The sequence below is a fragment of the Zeugodacus cucurbitae genome, chromosome 4 (assembly GCF_028554725.1).
Source record: "Zeugodacus cucurbitae isolate PBARC_wt_2022May chromosome 4, idZeuCucr1.2, whole genome shotgun sequence".
NCBI lineage: Eukaryota > Metazoa > Arthropoda > Insecta > Diptera > Tephritidae > Zeugodacus > Zeugodacus cucurbitae.
In genome coordinates, this window is record NC_071669.1 from 69361698 (window position 1) to 69383627 (window position 21930).

The following is a 21930-nucleotide window of genomic DNA, read 5'->3' on the forward strand; positions in this document are numbered from 1 at the left end:
ACTGGTTTCACGAAGAAATACGAAGTTGTCTTTTTTTAATGGCTGGCAATTTTTATACGTCTCACTCACTGAAGAATTCGACAGTTTGCAAGAAAGAACTCAGAAGTATTTTAACATTATAAAATTGCATAGAAAACTTTAAATAATACCAAAATAATTGAATTAACGCTAAAGGGCGTAGCAATCGCGGTGGATAGTGAAGGCCCAATAATTTGATTCGTGTGAAGTACACAGAAAGGTGAGAGCAAGCTTTTCTATATTTCAAGAATTGAAATTCTTCAAAGTGCTATGTGACAGCAACAAAGGCATAAAACGAAACGTAAAAGAAGTTGCAATCATCATTGAAGATGTTCTCCAATGTAAAATGGAAAAATGTGCTGAATTTCTGAAATTTTCTTATTATGCATCGTGTGGAGGCCATTTGCAGTGAAATTTTTCGTTAATTTGCAAGTGTAATCGTCCTCGTTGTACGTGTGTGTGGTGTGTGCATCGTGAATGGAGCAGAGCAGAGCAAAGCAGCAGTGAAAAGGTGGGGAGCAGCCAAAGTAGTAGAAGAAAAAACCAAAAATTCCTGATTTGGGGTGCGTGACGTTTCTTAACAGCGGTGCGAGCGCGTGTGCGATTTTGTGTATGTGGTGGAGTACCAGTGGCAATATGTCTGTATATGCAGTAGTGAAACTCATGGCGTCGCTGCTTTGCTCTGCTACGTCGGCATTTTCTCATTTATTTTTTGTGCTCATATATGTGTGTAGTATGGTTTGTTTTTTATCCGTTTAAAAACGTTAGCTGCAGCGGAACTCGATGCGTCGTTACCCCGTTTGTCGTCTTTATGCATTTCCTGAGTAATTTGGACCGATTTAATTTGCTACTGCAGCTAAATTGTATTATTTTGTGTTGTTAATTTTAGTCCATTTCTATTTTAAACAAGTACAAAGTAAAATGCAATTGTGTTTCAATGTTGATCCGTGTCATATCAACGGATATATGACCATATTTGAATTTGATTTGAAAAAATTGTTGATCTAAGCTGAAAGTGGTTACTTGAAATATTTTCCTGTAATAATTGAATACAAAAGATTGTTACTTAGAAATACTCCAGCATAAATATCATATGTCACTTGGTAAATTCATTATACAAGTAATCAATTTCCGTTGCATGTGTAAAGAAGCAGCTCATCCTATTCAGTCCCCGGCATTTTTCTGTAAGGTATGAGTACCCTTGTATGCACACACAACTCGAATTTTACATTCGCAGCTGTGACAGTCATGGTGCTGACTTCTGCCCGCCCAGCAACTATCATTTAATGTAGTATCAGTTTTTCGGCTATGCTCATCTTCTCGTCTTCATTTTGTTAGCAGCCTTTATTCACACAGGTAAGAATCAGTGTGTGAGAATTCTACTGTCCAAGTGACACAGCAAGATGCTCTAAACTGCTTACAATTTCATAGGTACGTGCAACGCTGTCAAACCACGGACATTGATTCCCAATAGTTCGCAGAGCATACCGACACATAAATGTCGCTAAATATACTTGTGGACGATAGTTATATTGGTGGTGAGAAAATGTAACGGACGTTAATAAAAATAAATTCATTTGATGAGGTGTAATGAACGTGTGGCTCTAGTTTTAAAAGAATTGCCGAATTAATTATATCGTGTCGGTTATGTGATAAAGTGTTTTTCTAGTGAAGTCTAAAACAATTTGTAAAATTAATATAGTAAAAGATCCAATAATAATAATTTTTGTCATATGTACATCACAAGGCCGTATATTTACATGTGGACTAACATCTTCTTGTCTAATTTTGAAACATCAAATTGTGTCATTATGTATTATTTATTTAGTAGATTTGAAAATGAATGGTTTCCAGATGTGTTAACCTTTCAAATTTCTCGTGAACCATCATAAAAACGAAAAAAAGTTGATTTCTCACAAAAGATCGTATATAAACGGTAATATAACAGCTGGCATGCCGCAGTGTCTATGTATGTACGACGAATGCAACCGAAATACCTATGTATGTACATATATGTGTATATATTTTTTGTTTGCGGCAGAAATTTTTGCCGCAAGGTGCACGCAGCATTACGTTTCATCGGTCATCAACATATGTACGTTTATGTGATTCTCTACTGTTTTTGCATTTATGTATATCTTTGCCCCTCACAACTTTTACAATATTCGCCAACACCAGTTGGTTGCAGTTCATTCGACTCATTTATTACGTTGATCACTCGATCATTCGCTCCTCCTTTTGACAGGGTTCGTTTCGGCTCATTTACACATATCCATTGAGTATCGTCTTCATTCTGGTTACACTCGATCGTTGCGGCTCGTTCACTCTACTTTAATGCACTTTTGTGATTTCCTTTTGATTGTAATGCAGTTGGTATATCTTTAAAATTGTTATTTCGTCGTTGTTGTTGTTATTTTCATTTTATACTATATAGGCAGGCAGGCTGGCAGCAGGCACTTTGATTGTTGGATCGTGTGTTGGTTAGTTGTTCGACAGTTGACTGGCTGCTGCGTGCTTATATACTGTCTTTCCCACCGATTCTTTTTTGCAGTTTACATGTTTGTATGTTTGTATGTGATTTTCGCTTTATTTACTTTTCCTTTATTTTGTTTTTGTACTTTTATATAGATAAATAAGTGGACATGTGTATGTGTGCATGGTATGTACTCATGAGAATCGCCATTTGAACGTGAGACAATGGGTACTATTTGTGATCAGTTGTTGAGTATACATAGTTGCTATTGTTGTTGTATACCATCATTGATGGTGTAGTACTAAATGTTTTTTTTTCCTTTGTTGTTGGTGTAATTTAAACTGCTTTTGTTGTGCTAGCTTACTGTCTTTTTGCTTTCGTAGTGTATGTATGGGAATTTTTGAATTCGCATTTGCACTACCCGTCCACAGCGAGATGAGCTGAGCACGCCGCAACGCCTGCGAGTTTGAGTACACGTTTTTACCACACAAACAAACAGTGTGTGTAGTGTGTTGTTGTATGGTTGCTGAATACTTGTGGGAATTTCGTGCGAGAAGATCATCGTCCGTACAGACTTGAGTTCTTTGATTGTTTTTTGTTTGCTTTTAATGAATGCATATTGCGTTTTATTTACTTCATTTTGCTTTACATAATCGCTGTGCTGTGGGTGAAATATCGCATTTCTGCACTTGCATATTAGAATCGTGTCTGGTAACGAAAAAACCTTAATAATATTTATTATCAACTTATTTTTTTATTTTTCGTGATTATTTAAGTTTGTAGAATATGATCAATAAGTATTCTGACAAAAACAATTTCTTCACTACAGCGTACAATTTTGGGAGACATCTGCTGGTCGTACCATATTATGGAAGAAACATGTCCCAAATCAATTGATTCAATTACATTAGGCATTGCTACAACCACCGTTGTTGCTGCCGCTATAGATCAAAAGGAACAATCGGATTCATTGTTGCTGAATCAAAAACCTTCAACTTCCTTCAACTTGAATACATCCTCAATGTCGCTGTTGCAGGAAGAATTCGTTGATTCACGACATGATTTTGCCGAAGTTTTGGACGACGAAACTACTACTTCAGGTGTATTGGAAACATTTGAGATAAGTTCGTCCAACTCGCTTCCGCCAAGCAGTTCAGATGAAAATCGAGAGGTTGTAGTGGACGACAGCTCTTCTACAGATACAATTAAACTGGTGGAAGTATCGGATGACACACGCACCAATAACAAATTTTTCGATGTCTCTGAAGTTTTTGTAATAAATGATGATGATGATGATGATGACGATGAAGCCGTTGTGCCGGAAGGGGAAGAAGCGGAAATGGAAGATGAATCCTTAGCGCCTGTGGATGAAAAGGATATCATTCAGCATTGTTTGGAAGACAACTCCAATCAGCATGAGCACAATCGATTTTCGACAAACAGCACGAATAGTCATTTGAGCAATGAAATCGGCAGCGTTATTGTAACGAACGGTCACGGTGCGACAATTTATTTGGAAACACCAGTGGTGGAGGAACAAAATCAACATCATGCTCAGTTAAATAATGTGGGAGGAGAAACAGGCGAGTTTGTCGAGAAAACAGGAAAACCCAAACGTCTAAGCGATGAATTTATGCTTACAGATGAAACAGATTCATTCAACAAAGTTGATGAAAACAATGCTCGAAATATAAATGCGGAGGATAAATCTAACGTGATCGCAGCACTTTTAGGACTTGATGGCGGTGAAATACTTCCGGATCGCATGTCATTTCGACTGAAAAAAATGAACATAAGCAATACGACGAGTGAAAAGCCACATGAACGTCCTTCCAGTTCGAAAAGCAATGAAAATGTAGTATTAGCAAGGCCCAATATTGCTGATATTGTAGCGATTGATGCAATAGAACGCACCGATTTCGAGGAGGAACAAAGGTTGACGGGCGGTATTATTTTGAAAAATAGCACCGTCGCGAAAAAGAACATGCTTAATTTAAGGCTGATTAAATCGTCGTGTATGCAAAATCAGCAAAAGAACTCAGGAGGCCAACAGGATCAGTTGGAGTTGGGAGATGATTGTCCTAGCAGCAGCAGCAATATAAATAATAGTAGTCACAGCGGTGTTGCCCGTGCCGTTTCATCTGACAGCAAGGTATTTATTATTGCTTTAAATGTGATGATAATTAGTGTTTATTAATGTCTAACTTTTTTACAGTGCGCTTACAAGGATCCAGCGTCTACGCCAACAAGCAGTCGCCCACACACCAGTCGTTTAACCAAATCTACTGCCAAACTTAATTTGTGCTCTTCTCTAAGTCATCCCCTACATCATCGGCAAGCACAATCATTTCAGGATCGAACCAAAGGTGCCAACAATTCCAAAACACAACTTAAATTAATACAAACTGGCAATAAGAACAGTCTGACATCATTAACCTCATCTTCACAAACATTTACGAATTCCGTTTCGTCTGCATCTACATCAGCTTCTTCGTCCTCCTCAACTGCATCATCATCTTCTTCATCTTTATCTTCGTCTGCATCATCTTCAGTAATTGTAGAGGCACCGACTGCCACTTCGACTTCATCCTCATCATTGCCAGGTGCCTCGGCATGCACAGTTGGAGGCGGTGGAGCGGAAATATACTCAAACTCTAATTCAAATGACAGTCTTATGAGTAGTTCATCGACAACCATCAATTGTGGACAGCGACAAAAACAGCAGCAGCAGCAACAACAACAACAACAACAGCAACAACTGTTACCGTATGTATTAGTTGATAGATCAGAAGTAGGAGGCTGTAGCCGCACCAGTTCTATGCATGCCGCTATAGCAATAGCAGCAGATAATGCTGCACAAGCTGCAGCTACCACAGAATCAGAAGCCATTCCTGTTTTTGATGACGCTCAACCCTCAACTTCGTCTGCTCGCTGTCATTATGCTCCGTCCATGAAGAATTTGCGTCAAGTCCATGCGAGCGCTCAAACAAATGAGCGTTATCTTGGTCGTTCAGTTGGCTCACAAAGTACAGGAAATGGCAATTTCCATTTAACTACAAGCAGAAATCGTCGTCGCGCTGATTTAGTTGCTCAGTTGAGTCGAAGCCATCCTCCGGAGCAAATGTTCAATGCTGCTATCAAGGTGATGGCCGAAGCTGCTGCAGCACAAGATGTTGCTGACTACAATGATGAAGCTTCATGGGCCGACTGTGATGAAAACACATCCGATGAGGAAATATGCACATGCATTCATAGTAGCAGCAGCAGCGCCAGCAATAGCAGTCACGGCGGCAGCAATACCAGCCTGAATGAGACAGATATTGATGGCGGTGACATTTCTTCGGTAGGTGCTGGTGGCGATGTCAGCGGCAATTGCACGGTCAAAGATGGCGATTTGTCAAATTATATACAAATGGTTTCGATATCGGAGGAGGTGGGCAATAGCGGCACTAACAACACGCCGGAGAGTACAACCACCTGTGCACACATTAACGCGCAGCAGCGTAAGCGAAAATATGACAGTCGTCTGATGGATGCTAACGCCAGTGCTGTAATCACCAGCAGCGGTAATGCCGCCAACATTGACGATGTTAATGGCAGGAAACGTATAGCTTATGATTTTGCGTTAACGCCACGCCACTCTAGTGCTTTAGTAGCTAAACCCTCCACAACTTCAACACAATTGGTGCAGCTATCATCAATCAGCAATTCACCTGTGGGTCGTCGTACACCACGTTCCATTATACCCACACGTGAGAATCCACCGCCCGAATTACAGCATTGGCTGACACAATTTCAACGTTGGACACACGTTGAGCGACTGATGGCCATCGACCGTTTGATTGAGTATTGCGAGCCAACACAAGTGCGTCACATGATGAAGGTGATTGAACCTCAATTCCAACGCGACTTCATTTCGCTACTGCCGCGCGAACTAGCATTACAAGTGCTCACTTATTTGGAGCCGAAAGATTTGCTGCGTGCCGCACAAACTTGTCGCAGTTGGCGCTTTTTATGTGACGATAATTTGTTGTGGAAGGAGAAATGCCGCAAGGCGCAAATACTCACGGAGCCACGTACGGATCGACCGAAGCGCGGACGCGCCGGCAATATGCCACCAATTGCCTCACCTTGGAAAGCGGCATATATGCGACAGCATATAATCGAAATGAATTGGCGTTCGCGACCAATACGCGACCCGAAGGTGTTGAAAGGTCACGACGATCATGTTATCACTTGCCTGCAATTCTCGGGCAACCGCATAGTGTCCGGCTCAGATGACAATACGTTGAAGGTTTGGTCGGCTGTGACTGGCAGGGTAAGTTGATTGCTATTTGAGAATAACCTAACCTCAATATTTATACATATTAATGCTGTTGTTTCCATGTATTTTGCTTATAGTGTTTACGCACACTGGTTGGTCATACTGGTGGCGTCTGGTCCTCCCAGATGTCAGGTAATATAATAATCTCAGGTAGTACCGATCGTACACTAAAAGTCTGGGACATGGATACCGGTCAATGTCTACACACTTTGCTGGGGCATACATCCACCGTGCGTTGTATGCATTTGCATGGCAATAAGTAAGAGCAACCTAATTTTTCATTGTTTAGTATGCACTTCATTCATGTATGTTGACTTTCTGTTTAATGTAGGGTCGTCAGTGGTTCGCGCGATGCGACTTTGCGTGTGTGGGACATTGTGCAAGGTTCGTGTTTGCATGTTTTGGTGGGTCATTTGGCGGCAGTGCGTTGTGTGCAATATGATGGCAAGTTGATTGTGTCGGGCGCTTACGATTACATGGTGAAGATTTGGCATCCCGAGCGACAGGAATGTCTACACACACTCTCTGGTCACTCAAATCGCGTCTACTCCTTGCAGGTAACTTGTTCTTACTATTTTTAGCACGGAAATTTAAGTATTTTTCACTATTTCCGTATCTTTAAGTCTAGTGTTTATAAAAATATATCGTTGTATATCGATAATTGATTAATTTAATACTCTCGCTATTTATAGTTTGATGGTATACATGTGGTATCCGGCTCGCTAGATACCTCTATACGCGTTTGGGACGTTGAGACTGGTAATTTGAAACACATACTTATGGGGCATCAAAGTCTGACATCCGGCATGGAATTGAGACAGAATATTTTGGTATCTGGTAATGCCGATTCCACGGTGAAAGTATGGGATATCACATCAGGGCAATGCTTGCAAACTTTGTCGGGTGAGTGCAAATCAATTTCCCCACCAAAATAGGTTCAATTTGTACAATATAATATCAAAATATATATTTTATATATGCAGGTCCCAATAAACATCAATCGGCCGTAACATGCTTGCAATTCAATTCACGTTTTGTCGTAACGAGTTCTGATGATGGTACAGTGAAACTTTGGGATGTGAAAACTGGCGAATTCATACGTAATTTGGTCACATTGGATTCGGGCGGCTCCGGTGGTGTTGTCTGGCGCATAAGGTATGTACAAAACGATATTTTTATTTTAAAAATATTTCAACTCTAACGGTATTGTATCCCGTTTGGTTTGTTTAGAGCGAACGATACGAAATTAATATGCGCAGTCGGTTCGCGTAACGGTACGGAAGAAACCAAACTCATGGTTTTGGACTTTGATGTCGAAGGAGCTTGTGTAAAATGTTCATAGAAATTGTGGCCATCAAGTTGCTGCAAATAATTACTATAACTAATTAAACATTTAACAGCTAAGGAGCAGAAATTCATAAGCGTGTGAAAAAGCGTACACTCCTCACAAAAGACTCGGTAAACGCGACACATGTATGTATGTATACGGATTTCGTTGAAATTGTCGAAAACCCGTTGAAATTTTTGTAATGTCAATATACACGAGCGTCACACATCTTTCGGATGGAATTTTACCTCCTAAGTTAGTACGAAAATAATGGTTAATCATGTGTTGTTGAAGAAATGCCTCACTGCAAATGAAAAATATGAGATAGAAAGGCGTTACCTAATTGGAGGATATGCATACACAAAAGTGGCTCTAAATATTTAGCTTATCTTGTTTAAAATTTTTTAAGATTAATCTTAATTTAGTAGAGAACTTATACGAATTCATTTAACCATGCAGAAATGAGCAACCATTGAATATACCTTCCAGTTGGGTATAGCTTTTGATTGCTATGCAATATCGATACAAGTTTTGTATGTCTCCGCAACAAGTTATGGCAATTATACATATACATATACCGTTATAATCGCGTGTAAAAAAATGAGAGGAAAAAATTGTAGAAATTAGAAAATTTAATTTTGGTAATTCGTTTTACATATTCGCACATACAAAGGAAAACAAATTGAAAAACATTTATACACATATTTTTTGTGTTAGTAGTACAACTAATTTGTATTTTTAATGTTTACATATTTCAAATAATTTAAGTTATCCGAGTTTGAATTTAACACATTTTAAACGAATTCGTCTGTTAAAAAGAAAACGTGGAAAATAATCGAAACAATATAGATCATATTTATAATGAGAGCTTTATAATCTTATCATGTACGAGTATGCGTAGCGATTTGGTTTGCGATTATATACATACATACATACATACTTATAAAATAATGTCAATTGAATTTGTTGTAAAAATTACATGTTTGATTCTTCAACACTTTAGTTACATACATATATATATATATACGAATATATATATATATAAATTTCTTTATGCAGTTTTTCCTTGCTGTCTTTCTGTTTTCCCGTTTTCTTTACTATTGTACTGTTAAACCTTTTTATGTTGTTGGCAAAGGTTGAAACTACTAGCAACTACTTGCGAGCAACAAGTAAATATTTCAAGCATACTCATGCACACATTGAAGTAATTGTAAATGATTTTATTTAGACTTTCAATTGAAAATTATGTTCTTCCACAGAAATCACCAGTCGCCAGTTTTCCGTTGTGGCTTTGGTGGTGCGTAATTTGTTAACCAGAAAAAAATTAGTAAATTTCTGTTTTGCTTATTTTTTGTTTGAACAACTCGAGTTTTAAGAGTCATCACGTTAATAGTTTTGTTTAAATTGTGTTATCAAACCAAACATTCGCACACACAGTTGTTAGGTAGTATTTTTTTTATTTTTATTAAAATAATTTGTATTTTCGCGATTTGTTAGCTTCGTTCAAAGCATTCTGAGTGTAAACACTGAGCAATTGTTATAGTCCGTTTTCCATTTAAGCAACACACGCTGTCAGTATCTTCAGTTGATTAATTTGAAATATGGCTTGTTACATTTAAAATAAGTATAGTACATATGTAGTTGCCACGAATATTGCCATGCCGATGATTTTTACGTAAATTTTCTGCAGAGAAAATCCGAATGCATATTTATAAACAAAAGCAAGCTAAACGAAATTGGAACAAATGCAAACCTATCGCAGTTAGTAATTGCAGATACAGCCTAAGTTTGAATGTATAAGATAATTTTGTGTAGCAACGCACACATGCATAGGCTACACGCCTCACAGCATGCTACAATAGCTAGAGTATATAAGCGAGAATATTAAGCCTTCGATTCAATTGTTTTGATAAGCATAAAAACCATTTAAGGTTTTTAATAAAAATTATTATTTTTTGTGTCTGTTTTTTTTTTTTGTTTAAAAGCTGCAACGACATTTGCAAGTTCGTGCGCTCGTAACCCCCTCCCCCTCCCCAATTCATGTGCGTATGTGTGTGTGTGTGCGTCTAATATAATATCTATTAAGTAAAGCATAAAAAAGAAGCAAACAAATTGAATATTAAATTTTAATTATAGACTGATTTATTAGTAACTAATCTATATTTTAATAACATTACTGTATCAGTTTAAGTATAACAAAGTATAAGAAAAAACAACGCAAAACGCAAAAAGAAAAAAAAAACGATGCGTCAAGTATGAAATAAAATGCATTAAGAGTTCAGGTCCAAATTTTGCCGTCGCATAAAAACCACAACAACAGCAGCAACAAGCCAAGCGAAAGCAGTAAAAAAAGCAAAGTGTTGGCTACTCACAACAAAACATAATCAGTATATACAAGCGTACATATATATGTACATACATAAATACAAATAAATATATATATATACATATAGTTATATAGAAATGAAGCATTAATTCATCAAATCATCTCAATTCAACGTTTCATCACGCCATGCGACTGGGAGACGCCACAAACGCTTGCCTGCTTGTTGTTTGCTTGATTTGTGCGCGCGCGCATGCGTATCAGCTATTAGTGTAAAGCATCCAATAATTAATATACTAAAAACTCTAAAAACAAATTAATTGCATATATACTATAATGGAATGCAACAACAAATACATACTTATATCTATAATCGCAATAAATTCATAAATTGATTAATAAAATACAGTAAATGTAAACAAAATATATCAAATGCAATTTTATTTATTACGAAAAGGTCAAAATGGTAGTTTTGAATTGTCAAAGTGTTATTGTGGTAGCAAGAAATATGCTTTCAATAGATTTCGGAATGTTGTTGGGTGAGGGTTCACTTGGTAATCGAACGCATGGAGACATTTATCACTCGAAATTCTAAACCATCCAGAGACGGCTTAAAGGTTGTAGGTCAAAATCTAGAATACAAATCTGAATCCAAAATCACAAAAATAAAAATTCTTTGTTTTGTTTTAAATTCATTTTTATTTTCTATTTCAAAATACTTCGTTGCTTGCAGTTTAAAAGCTTAAAAGCCTGCAAATACATTGGTTTTACGAGTATATATTGAGTTACAAGTAATATGTAAGTATGTATAATACCGTGTGATAATACAAAGTTCAAAGGTAAATGTAATAACAAAAAAAAATACAATTAAATACCGTTCAGCCAGTTTTAGTTACGATTAATTAAGTAAACAACGATTAGAATAATTAATACCACAATATATTGAAACTAAATAATATCTCTGCAAATATATGGGGGGATTAAACTATGCACTGTGGTAACTGTTAAAAATTAAAATTAAAAAATAAATTTAATACATCGTGATGGTTTATCGTCATCATTATTATTGTAGTTATCAAAGGACGGTTAAACTGTTTGTCTACACTTTGGTGCGTTTATTATTGTGCCCCTCGATGCCAACGCTACAACGCGACATTAACTCTTGCGCCGCATTGGTGCCGCCACTGAATGCCGCTGCCGACATTGCCGAAGAGGTGCCAACACCCAAACCACTAAGCGTTGCACCGCCGCTGTTACTTGGACGCTTGCGATTTGGCGATGGCACTGGCGATTTTTGCTTCAAACATTCTACGTCATCGAAAACCACTTGCGCTCCACCGCCACACGTTGGTATGACATTACCTTTGTAGAGCTTTGTTTCGACATCCCCATCGGTGTCGGCCTCTTGTGAAACCAAACAGTACTTGGTGTTCTTGTGATTCGTCAACTCTTTGGCGTCGGTGAGTTTGGTTACAGATTTACGATTCTTCAGATATGGTTGTAGAATGGTACCGAGTGGCACTGGATTGGGTGCACGATGCTCGATCCACTTTTCGCCGGCAGAACGTGAGCGACGATGTCTATTGTTAGCTGCGGCCATGCCCTGTCAATGAAATAAACAATTTAAAATACTTTTCAAAATCAATGTTTTTTTTATTTTGAAACTTACCCTCACATGACGCGGCGTGCCATACAGTTCTGTTCGCGCGCTATTTATTTGTGTAGATTCGGCACGCGTAGCTGATGGCGGCTCGGAAATCGCCAATTTATTGTCCAAAATATCATCGTTACTATTTCGACGCACCAGACTGGGTATATCCTCCGATTGTATAATATTGGAAACGAGACGTAGTTTTTCATCGCGTACGCGCATCTTTTCGCGCATTTTGTCGCGCTGCTCGCGTAATCTAATCTCCAGTTCACGATCTTTTTTATCCACCTCCACCGCTAGTTTAGAAGTGAATTTCTTCTTTTGCTTCTCTTTTTCTTGCTCTTTTTGATTGATCAGATTTTGTTGATCTCTTAATTTTCGTGTGAGTTCATCGATCTGTCTCTCGCGATTGCCCAATTTGTTGTTAAGTTCATCAATTGAGCTTTCATGTACGCGTAATTTATTCTCCATGGCTATCATGCGTTCTCGTTCTTGTTTATAAACGGTCTTCAATGATGCCAATTCCGTGCGTAACTGTAAGTTCTCTCTTTCCATTTGCATCAGATGCGCTCTGAAATTATCACAACGGGTCTCTAGATCAGCGCACAGTATTTTTCGTTTTTCTATGCGTTGCATTAAGTACTGCATCAACTCTTGTATGGCAGTCTGAGCTTCAGGACTATCAATCTTGTAATCCGGAAAACCGGGTCCCAGTGAGTACACCAAACCAATATCCACATCCAGTTTGTTGGCTTCGGTGTGTCCCAAGTCATTGAGATTGTTCACCGCTATCTTGAAGAGCTTGTTGGCCTTTCGACGTCCGGGAGTTAAGCCAAGATCCGGTTTTATAGGTGTGGCGCGCGCAATCTGCACCTCTTGAGTCATTTCGGCGAACTTCATTACTTGCTGAAAGTACACAGTTAATACGTCAATAAAATGTCTCAAAATATTAAATTTTCGAAAATTTCAATTCATTTTTTTCCTTACCGTATTTTCGTCATAATCCTCTGCGCGTGGATTGATACACACAATCATTGACACTTGTCCCTCACCATCGAAGTAGTTCTTGAACATATGTGTAAGCTTAGAGTCGCGATAGGGTATCTTTTTTGGTGCACTATTTGTAGGCGCCTGTTGATTTTCGCGTAGATATTCCAGACATGTGCGTAGTGTCATTAACGAATTGTTAATACTCGAAGCTTCGCGCAAACGCATTCCCGTATTTTTTGTACGTGATGAACGTTCGCTACCCGCCAAATCAACTAGTGATAGCTGACTGACCACAATAGTGCGTTTATCTTGCACAACATGCTCCCCTTGGCAATCAGTCGGTGCTTGCACCAAACGTATATTAAATACAGAATGACTACGACTTGATTCCGCGTTTAACACTGTGTGTCCCATACGTTTACGCTTTTGACCGAATTGAAAAGCCTCAATAGCTTCTTCCACTGATTTTATTTCTATTTCAGTCACACCATGTACGAACATATTGTGATTGGCATCTGAACGAATAATTTTGCTTTGCAAAGTTCTAAAAAAACAAATATGTGATATATGTAAATTATATACAGTTGAAATAAAGCAATATCTTACTTCTGAGGTGCATCTTCTTCCAGCAGGTCATAGACACTATTATTGTAAATCTCGATGTAAGTAACAAAGACCGCAAACATATTATCTTCTTCCAGCCCATGTAAAGGTGCTGCATCACATGAAGCTTGTGAAGCAATCTCAGGATCAGAATCTTTACGCCTTAGTGCGCTGCGTTCACCGGCTGCAAAACGTCTATTCATTTCTGCTTGTCGTTCAAGTAAAGCATCTGCTTCAGACAATATTTCAAATCCGTTTAATTTGTCGGGTTTGAAAATATATTTCTTCGCTTGATAGTCTGATATTGTTTTGAATAATGCATCCAAACAACGGGGCATAACACCGCGATGACGGGAATCTCCTGTCATTGTGTATGTCTTACCGCTGCCAGTGACACCATAAGTAAATAGAAGACTATTACGTCCTCGTATTAGATTCTCTACCAATGGTTGTGCCACAGCACCAAATACATCAGCTTGTGAGACGTGTGGTTCAAATACATGTTTGAAAATATATTGCATTTCACGCTGTGCTCCCTGTTTATGTTGCAAGGCTTGATCTGGTGGTGTCAAGACCACGGTGGTTGAGTTTTTTACTCTTACAGAGGACAAGTCCGCATCCGACTGCAATGGTCGTACGCGACAATAAACATGCACAGGATCGCGAGGCTTATTGGGATCATGATCAGATTTACGCTCATTATGATGGGTTTGACAGCGTGGCGTTTTCGGTGGACGCAATGGCGTGCGTGCGCTAAAGGAGAATTATAGCAAAATATATTACTTCACATTAGCAAGATTAACGAGTTTACTTACATTGTCTTCATTGTGTGTTTAGTATGGGAATTCTTATTTTTTCAATTTGAAGTGTAAAATATTTTTAACAAAGCACATTAAATCGAATTATGTATTTTTCATTCCATCAAACAAAAACTGGATTTTTTGGGTCCTTGCGCCTATCAGTTATTTTGAACATAAGCTGTCATTCGAATGACGCGCTAATTCAGCTGAAACAGGGTTGCTTATCTAAACAATTCACACGAATTGTATGCTATAATTGTGAATGCGAGTATAGTTCACCTGTAGATGGCGCTCGTGAGGGATAGGAAGCCAGCGTTTGTCAAAAGTTGTGATTGAAAAATCGTAAAGATGTATTTCTAAAATATGTAGGAAATTAATATTAAAGATCGGATGTTAGGGACAACTACGGAAATAAGGTAAATATAAGTTGTTTGAACATTATCTAGTATTGGTTAGGCAAAAAGAGGACTATAAAGAGTATTTTGGTATTGTAGCAGCCTCATCCGTTTTGTAATGTTGACTCAAGTATCATAGGGAATGGTTAAGCAGACAAGCGTTTGTAAGTTGCCAAATTCTACGCTATTGGACATATGTATGTATTAGTTTCTTTGTTGCATATATTTCGCAAGGATTGGGTGAGTTGTTTTTCTATAATATTTTAAGGATATTTCTCTGCTTTTAGCTGAATCTCGATGAACTTGAGGAAATCAGTTTTATTGAGGAAATCAGTCGACCATAGAAGTTATTCTATAGAGTATTTAATAGTTAGTAACGAATACAACTCGAACATCCGCCCTGACTCCGGCCCTTCAACTATATAAGAACTTTGCATGCTCCAAAATTTGGACAATGGCCATTTTTCTTTTGAAATAAATTAATAATATCTGCAGTAATTAATTTTAATACATACATATGTGTATATATTAAGTAATTTCACACAAAAAAAGTAATTTTGAGCAACATGAAAAAATCTGCATATATTCTAATAGATTTGCGACCAGCATAAATATGAATTCAAATTTTAATTTTTCGATTTCGATTTCCGCAAATCTTAATTTCATCATTTGTATGCAAGCTGTATTCCAAATGTTAATTTGCTTTGAATTCGGAGCCTACATATGTGTATTCGTATGTGCGTGGACACAAGAATCCACGGATATAAACATGTTTACCTGCGAGCATTTCGGTACTTTATATTCGGTTCAAGTTTCTTTTAATGCCAACAGTGAGTGTGTACAATGCTATTAGAATCTGCAACTAGAAAGTTTGTATATATGTGCATGTTAATGGATATGCATGGAGTCAACAACATATTTTGCGGATCACAAGTGTGCCGTTAGATAAATTATGATTGTAAAACAATTCTGAAAACACTAGCATATATGCATATCTCACATGTATTTCAAATGTACATACATACATATATTTATTATACATAAGGGTGGTGGGTCTTATTTATTTCGACTATTACACTAATTTCATCATATTTTCACCGTTTAGCGTTATAACTAGAATTAATAGTTATAATAAAAGAAAAAGGAGAATTATTTAAAAATACTTTTCACATTAATAGACATAATTATTCGAAATATTATCATTAATATAGTTAATAGATATTTAGTTCTTTCTATATGGACAAAATGTATTACCCTAACCTGTATTAGAAATTTGTGTATATGTACATACATCTTGGAGTTCTATGGTGTTATAGCACTTGTCGAGAATTCCAACTTTGTACTTCTACTAAAAATAAATATGTGCATAATATTGACAGATCAATGGCCTACTATTCGTTGGTTTATAAAAACAGTCCTGAAATCAATTGAATTTTAAATAAAACAACATCACAAACAACCGATATACCACATCACCTTACACGAATTCGAAATCCTGGAGTCAAAATTTGCACATGCACATAAGATTTGTGTTAATAAACTCTGTGTTAAATGCAGATCCATACATATGTGTATGTATGTAGGCTTACCTTTATTTGGGCTTGTTTTATTTATTTATAAATATTTAATATTACTTAAATACTCGATTCAAATCATTTCAGAAAGAACTAAATGCCTTTTGCTTTGTAATGTAAGAAGAAGTTGGGCAATTTTATTCAACATTTTGTATAAAAATATATTAAAAATGCAGTTTAATCGTCTCCTTACAGTAAAATATCTGGAAAAATCGACACTTGTATAACTCCCTCCTTCACTTTGCCGCTTCCAGAGGCTGCTACAGTATTTTTGGACGACCTCTTTAAGTTGTTTAAACTGCAGCGCTAACACTTTGCGATGCTGAAACAAATATAATACATAATTGTAGCACAAATATTTCGAAATTTTTATATTTAAATATTTTTTAGCACCTTTAACGCGCGCTTCTTACCATTTATTGCAGTTATCTCCTCACAAATACATTTATAAACCATGATTTACATTTATGCTGTCTCTTCATATTCACTTTTTTCCGAATTTAAATATAGACAAGGCGTTACGCATAAGCGCCGGGCCGTTCCAGTAGCCATTCATCATGAGTTTCCAATAGAGCGTGGGCATTAAAGCCTTCTTCATGAAGAACATTGAGTAGCGTTCTTTATTCTGTGCAATCGGGAATGTTTCCAATGGCTGCAGATTATAATCGAACTCAGCTAGAATGCAACTGCTGTAGCCGGTTACCAGCGGACAGGAGGCGTAACCATCATAGCTGCTCTTCAATTCTTTGCCCTTCAACGAAGCAATCATATTTTTGTAAACGACAAGCGATTGGGCGGCCGCTGAAGCGGCAGTCTTTGAGTTGGGCGATGCCGAGCAATCACCGATTGCAAACACATTTTTATAACGTAAATGTTGCAACGTCGATTTGTCCACATCAACGAAACCGGTTTCATTCACCAGCTCCTTGCACTGCGCCAACACCGGTGAAGTGCTCATCGGTGGTGTGACATGCAACATGCCATACTAGTGATAAGATATAGAAATATTATCGTTATTATTATTTCGTTTACATTTGTGTATATTTATCCATACCTTCTCCTCGAAAATCTGCTCCGGCTTGTCGAGGTCTTGGAACACCGCGATATCCTCCTGTGGCCGCACCTCAATTAGGTTTCTACGCAAATTGACTTTGATATCACGCTTCTCCACCACTTTCCACAGCGCGTCGGCATAGTGTTTCACGCCGAAAATGACTGGCAACGATGTATTATATGTAACCGTTATCTTGTTGCGTTTATTCAACTGAGAATCAATAAATAATAAATATTAAATTTGTGATTTATTATTTTCTTTCAGTGTATGTACCTTGCGGAAGTAGTGCTCGGCAATGTAGACAATCTTCTGCGGTGCGCCTGGACATTTGACGGGTGATGCGGGAAAGGTGAAAATGGCGTTGCCACTCTGTATGTTTTGCAAGCAAGCATACGTGCGATCAACGTATTTGGGTGAGTAATTTGAACAAACTTTGCCATCTGGTATTGAGAGTGCTTCAACTAAGCCGGGTATCTGTGGAGGTTATCATTAAAAATAATTAAAGCGGTGCAAAGCTTAGCATGCTTCTCCCACACTTACCTTATCATAGTTCAACTGCAGACCGGTTGCCAATAGCAACATATCATACTTGATATTTGTGCCGTTGGCCGTTTTCACAGTATTATTTTTCGGGTCGAATTCCACAGCTGAGGACTTGATCCAATTGATGTTTTTCGGTAACACCTCTGCCATTGGTTTATAGGATTGCTCCAAACGTTTCATGCCACCTCCGATCAGTGTGAACATCGGTTGGTAGTAGTGACGCTATAAGAAGTTTTTGATTATATAGTATATGGAACACAGTGTAAGTGACTTTAAATGTGAGGTGCATACCTCAGCTGGCTCCACAACGGTCACTTTGTTCTTCCCCAATTTCGAAGATAACTTCGCTGCTAGCGCGCAACCACCGGAACCACCACCGACAATCAATACTTGACAGCTACGAATTTAATAAAGGGAAATTTTTGGAAATTGTAATTTGAAGTAATAACATTTATAAGTTCAAGTTAAGTCAAGTTCTTTAAGGTATTTTAAAGACAACTCTTGGAACAAGCTATTTAATATACGAAGTAGGTTTTTTTTTGTTGCAAGTGTTAGGAGTTTTATAGGGTTGGACAGTAACTAGCACTTGCTCTTTCGCATGATCCTTCCGGCCCAACGTAAATCACAAGTGGTCTTGCGAACTCTTCGCCCTCGGTAAAATCAATTTTTTTACTGGACGCTAGCTACAGAAACTGCTTGGAGAAGGATAGGGTGGAATTTTCTCAACATTTCCTTCTGGAATACCCCGGCGATTAGCCGATATAGTAGTGAAAACAATTTGCAGATTTGCATTAAAATCTAGGCGATTCTTAAATCTAAGTAAAGGTATAAAATGTTTGGGATCTTAAAGGCCTGTCCTTAATAGTCTAAATTTGTTTTCATATGATAGGGAAAGGGTGCCACAGCACCTAAACTAACCATGAAGCAAAATTATGTCATCGACATTATCTAACGAGAGGCTCAAGGAACGTTTTGTAGTGTCAGGGTCGGACTATAAAGAAAGGGGTTTAAGCGTATTATTTGTAGGAAACATGGTACGTCCGGATCAAGTCTGGATATAAAGAAATTTGCTTAGAGAACTTAATTGCGCGAGGGTCATTCTTATTTCTCGTGGTAACACGATTTTTTTCCTGTAATTGAGCGTCGATTTTGACGGTGTCTAATGAACACAATTTATTACAAATTTCTAATACTTATCAATTCTAAGTTGCTTCGTTATCTTTTAAGTGTTGGATCCGATACTTTTGATCCATATATAAGTATCTAACGGAATGAGTGCATCAATCGAATCGAATAAGTGCTGGCAGTAACTGATTTTAATTTCGCATTGAATAACTATCTTTTTAATCAAATCATTAACCGGAATTATCTGAGCACCGCAATTTTTGAAAACAAAGATTACTTTGTGCGCATGAGTGATGAGCAAAATTTATTAATTAATTATATATTTGGCTAATATTAATTTCAATTTATATTTATAAGAATGCGTATATCTACAACTTAAAGTTTGTGTAAATAATAAAGAAAAAAAATGAAATGACTTGCAAAAATTTTCGAACACTATATTCTACCGAATATATTCGGTGCCTCGGCAGGAAATATAGAAACAATTCTAACTATGATGAAATGAAAATTTAAAATTTCTCAAATTTCGTTTCGTTTTCCCTACAGGATATCAATTCGCTTGACTTCATTTTAATTAACACATTGATTTATATTTGTATTTGTGTGCGTTATCTGAATACTGAGAAGTCATAAAGTACATGTGTTAGCTGGTACAATATGGAAAACACAAAATATTGTTTACATATACAAATATATGTATTTATATTAGCCATAAAATTGGTAATTTGCATAAAAACATACAAATAATCTACACTACCAAATATATTAGTTGCATACATGCTGGTTATCAGTAGAGCGTCGAGTTGTCTTTGGGGATTTCAGCATAGCGCTCTTCAAGTAATTTACTTACAAAATACGAGCATATACTGAATGACGCAACCAACAATTATCAACTCGTGTACCATTCCTTCTGGATCTCCAATTTTGTTTTTTTTTGCTAATTTGGTGAAAACACAATAGATATATGTATGTACATATACATACATATGTACATATATACTTACATCATACATGAATTCTAATTTGTAATAATTTGAATAGCAAAATTTATTAAAATTTTGTAAAGTGAAATTTTCCTAAATACCAGCTTAAACAGATTAGCATCTATGCTTGTTTATACTTTAAAAATAATATTTTTTGAATTTAATACGTTTCTCTATTTCACCTAGAAACAACCACCGATCTCGGATATTATCACAAAATAATTCCCACAATTTATATTTCCCTAACAACAAGTTAGTGAATACCCCTAAATTAACATGTTCTTAGCTGTCTTACATATACATACATATGTCTTACATATCTACAAACATGCATATTTACTTACTCGTGTTGATCTCTCAGCGCTTGACTGGTTACAAAAGTGCGAGCGGCAATGCCTCCACTGCCCACATAACGTCCAGCTGCGACGGGTACTTTAGTTGAGATTACTTTCAACATTTTCTTTAATACTTATTTATTATTGTTTATGAAACGATATTTATTATTATTTTTATTGCACTGCACAGCACTTGTTCCTTCACCGTCGAAGTCACATGTATTACTATTCTTTAACTTTGTGTCCAACTGAAAGTATACGTATTTGTAATATGTTTTTCACAAACATCTGCACATATATCAACCTTGAAAGTGTCGTCCACGAGTTTTCTATGTTTTTAAAGTCCACTATATTATTCATTTTGCGTCCGCTTTTCGCTGTATTTCGCTCATTAACTACTAAAAGCTCTGCGACGTGCCTCTTTCCTGCGTTAATTAATTTTTAAAATGCCATAACTCGAAATTTACTGATTTAGTTGTATTAATGATAATTATTATGGAACATAATAGGTGTAGTCAGTTGTATGAAGAAAAATTTACAAAATATATGTTTCAGAAACCTTCATAAAAGTTATTGAAAATATTGCTAAAACCATTAATATTAAGAGAAAGTGGTGATATCTTCAAAATAATGAACTTTTCGCCAAGTTCATGGCTTTAAATTTGTTTTCGTTTAAAGGCGCACTATAGATATACATACATATAAATAGATATAAAACTTGTTGTTATAGTTGTCGGTTTTGATTTATACGCTTCATTAGCCACTACAAAAGTTGAGAGAAACCTACTTATCGCTTAGATTAGAAACCAGAGATAAAGAGATGTACAACTCTCATATCACTGGAAGTGAGAGCGCAATTGTAAACGTCAAAACCACCTAAACTTTGACAGTTCGTCGAGATGAGGAGGTTTTGACGTTTCGCAATTGGGAAACTGGAAAGGCCAGATTGAAATGTTCCCAAAAAAATAATGCGATGGAGACATTTTTAGCCGCCTTGCAAGATCAGTAATAAGAACTTTAAACAATAAATATCAATGAAAACGCGTAATTTATAAGTGGTTTAAGAATATTTTTGTGAATTGCAGCATCGAGCAACTAATTTTTCATGGAAAATTATAAAAGAAATTGATTTATTTTCAGTTGACATTTAATAATTGACCATATTTATTACTGAAACTTCGAAAACCGGCTATTTTAATATACCATTTTATCGCTAAATGAAATTGAAATAAGTTATTTTATATTAAACATTCAGTATATAATAATTTTTAACCTTAATAAATGTTAGGTATTTTTATTTAAATGCCCAAAAATTAGTATTTTGTCTGATCTGGTAATAATGCAAAATGTTATAAAAAACGCAAATTTTGAGGCGCTCTCACACTGGAATAAGTTGGACATCCCTTTATCCC

General features: G+C 36.8%; 3 protein-coding genes and 1 long non-coding RNA gene across 7 annotated transcripts; 2 read left to right on the top strand and 2 right to left on the bottom strand.

The window, feature by feature from the left end:
- Nucleotides 1-9: 9 nt before the first annotated feature.
- On the top strand, nucleotides 10-10588 carry LOC105213640 (F-box/WD repeat-containing protein 7). Of its 4 annotated transcripts, XM_029041669.2 has the most exons (9): nucleotides 3064-3202; nucleotides 3321-4074; nucleotides 4135-4643; nucleotides 4707-6809; nucleotides 6893-7074; nucleotides 7147-7372; nucleotides 7508-7718; nucleotides 7799-7970; nucleotides 8046-10588. In XM_029041669.2, exons 1-9 carry the CDS (start codon nucleotides 3104-3106, stop codon nucleotides 8155-8157), a joined length of 4368 nt encoding a protein of 1455 aa, XP_028897502.2. In that variant the 5' UTR covers nucleotides 3064-3103; the 3' UTR covers nucleotides 8158-10588. The 4 variants fall into 4 exon arrangements, with proteins under 4 accessions (XP_011184929.2, XP_011184912.2, XP_028897502.2 ...); XM_011186627.3 differs by lacking the exon at nucleotides 3064-3202 and adding an exon at nucleotides 10-238 and having other exon boundaries at nucleotides 3321-4643; XM_011186610.3 differs by lacking the exon at nucleotides 3064-3202 and adding an exon at nucleotides 866-1207 and having other exon boundaries at nucleotides 3321-4643.
- A 574-nt stretch (nucleotides 10589-11162) lies between these two features.
- LOC105213632 (kinesin-like protein KIF23) lies at nucleotides 11163-14684 on the bottom strand. Its single transcript, XM_011186596.3, has 5 exons — nucleotides 14525-14684; nucleotides 13713-14462; nucleotides 13104-13650; nucleotides 12135-13022; nucleotides 11163-12068 (listed from the first exon to the last, which is right to left on the bottom strand). Exons 1-5 carry the CDS (start codon nucleotides 14533-14535, stop codon nucleotides 11565-11567), a joined length of 2700 nt encoding a protein of 899 aa, XP_011184898.2. The 5' UTR covers nucleotides 14536-14684; the 3' UTR covers nucleotides 11163-11564.
- A 114-nt stretch (nucleotides 14685-14798) lies between these two features.
- LOC128921805 (uncharacterized) lies at nucleotides 14799-16490 on the top strand. The gene is made up of 3 exons (XR_008471110.1): nucleotides 14799-14925; nucleotides 15004-15068; nucleotides 15192-16490. It is a non-coding gene; the product is annotated as an uncharacterized LOC128921805 (long non-coding RNA).
- A 469-nt stretch (nucleotides 16491-16959) lies between these two features.
- LOC105213623 (sulfide:quinone oxidoreductase, mitochondrial) lies at nucleotides 16960-20825 on the bottom strand. The gene is made up of 6 exons (XM_011186585.3): nucleotides 20528-20825; nucleotides 18367-18472; nucleotides 18073-18297; nucleotides 17806-18006; nucleotides 17533-17742; nucleotides 16960-17463 (listed from the first exon to the last, which is right to left on the bottom strand). The coding sequence occupies exons 1-6, from the start codon at nucleotides 20638-20640 to the stop codon at nucleotides 16963-16965; spliced, it is 1356 nt and encodes a 451-aa protein (XP_011184887.2). The 5' UTR covers nucleotides 20641-20825; the 3' UTR covers nucleotides 16960-16962.
- Between the last annotated feature and the right edge of the window lie 1105 nt (nucleotides 20826-21930).

Coding starts and splice junctions, on each gene's coding strand:
- LOC105213640 (XM_029041660.2), top strand. CDS start 3,104: ATGCATATTGCGTTTTATTTACTTCATTTTGCTTTACATAATCGCTGT. Junction 3,203..3,320: donor GCATATTAGAATCGTGTCTG/GTAACGAAAAAA, acceptor TCTTCACTACAG/CGTACAATTTTGGGAGACAT. Junction 7,719..7,798: donor ATGCTTGCAAACTTTGTCGG/GTGAGTGCAAAT, acceptor TTATATATGCAG/GTCCCAATAAACATCAATCG.
- LOC105213632 (XM_011186596.3), bottom strand. Junction 13,651..13,712: donor GAAGAAGATGCACCTCAGAA/GTAAGATATTGC, acceptor TTGTTTTTTTAG/AACTTTGCAAAGCAAAATTA. Junction 13,023..13,103: donor AGGATTATGACGAAAATACG/GTAAGGAAAAAA, acceptor GTGTACTTTCAG/CAAGTAATGAAGTTCGCCGA.
- LOC105213623 (XM_011186585.3), bottom strand. CDS start 20,640: ATGTTGAAAGTAATCTCAACTAAAGTACCCGTCGCAGCTGGACGTTAT. Junction 18,007..18,072: donor TGCAGTTGAACTATGATAAG/GTAAGTGTGGGA, acceptor TAACCTCCACAG/ATACCCGGCTTAGTTGAAGC. Junction 17,464..17,532: donor AGCAGATTTTCGAGGAGAAG/GTATGGATAAAT, acceptor TCTTATCACTAG/TATGGCATGTTGCATGTCAC.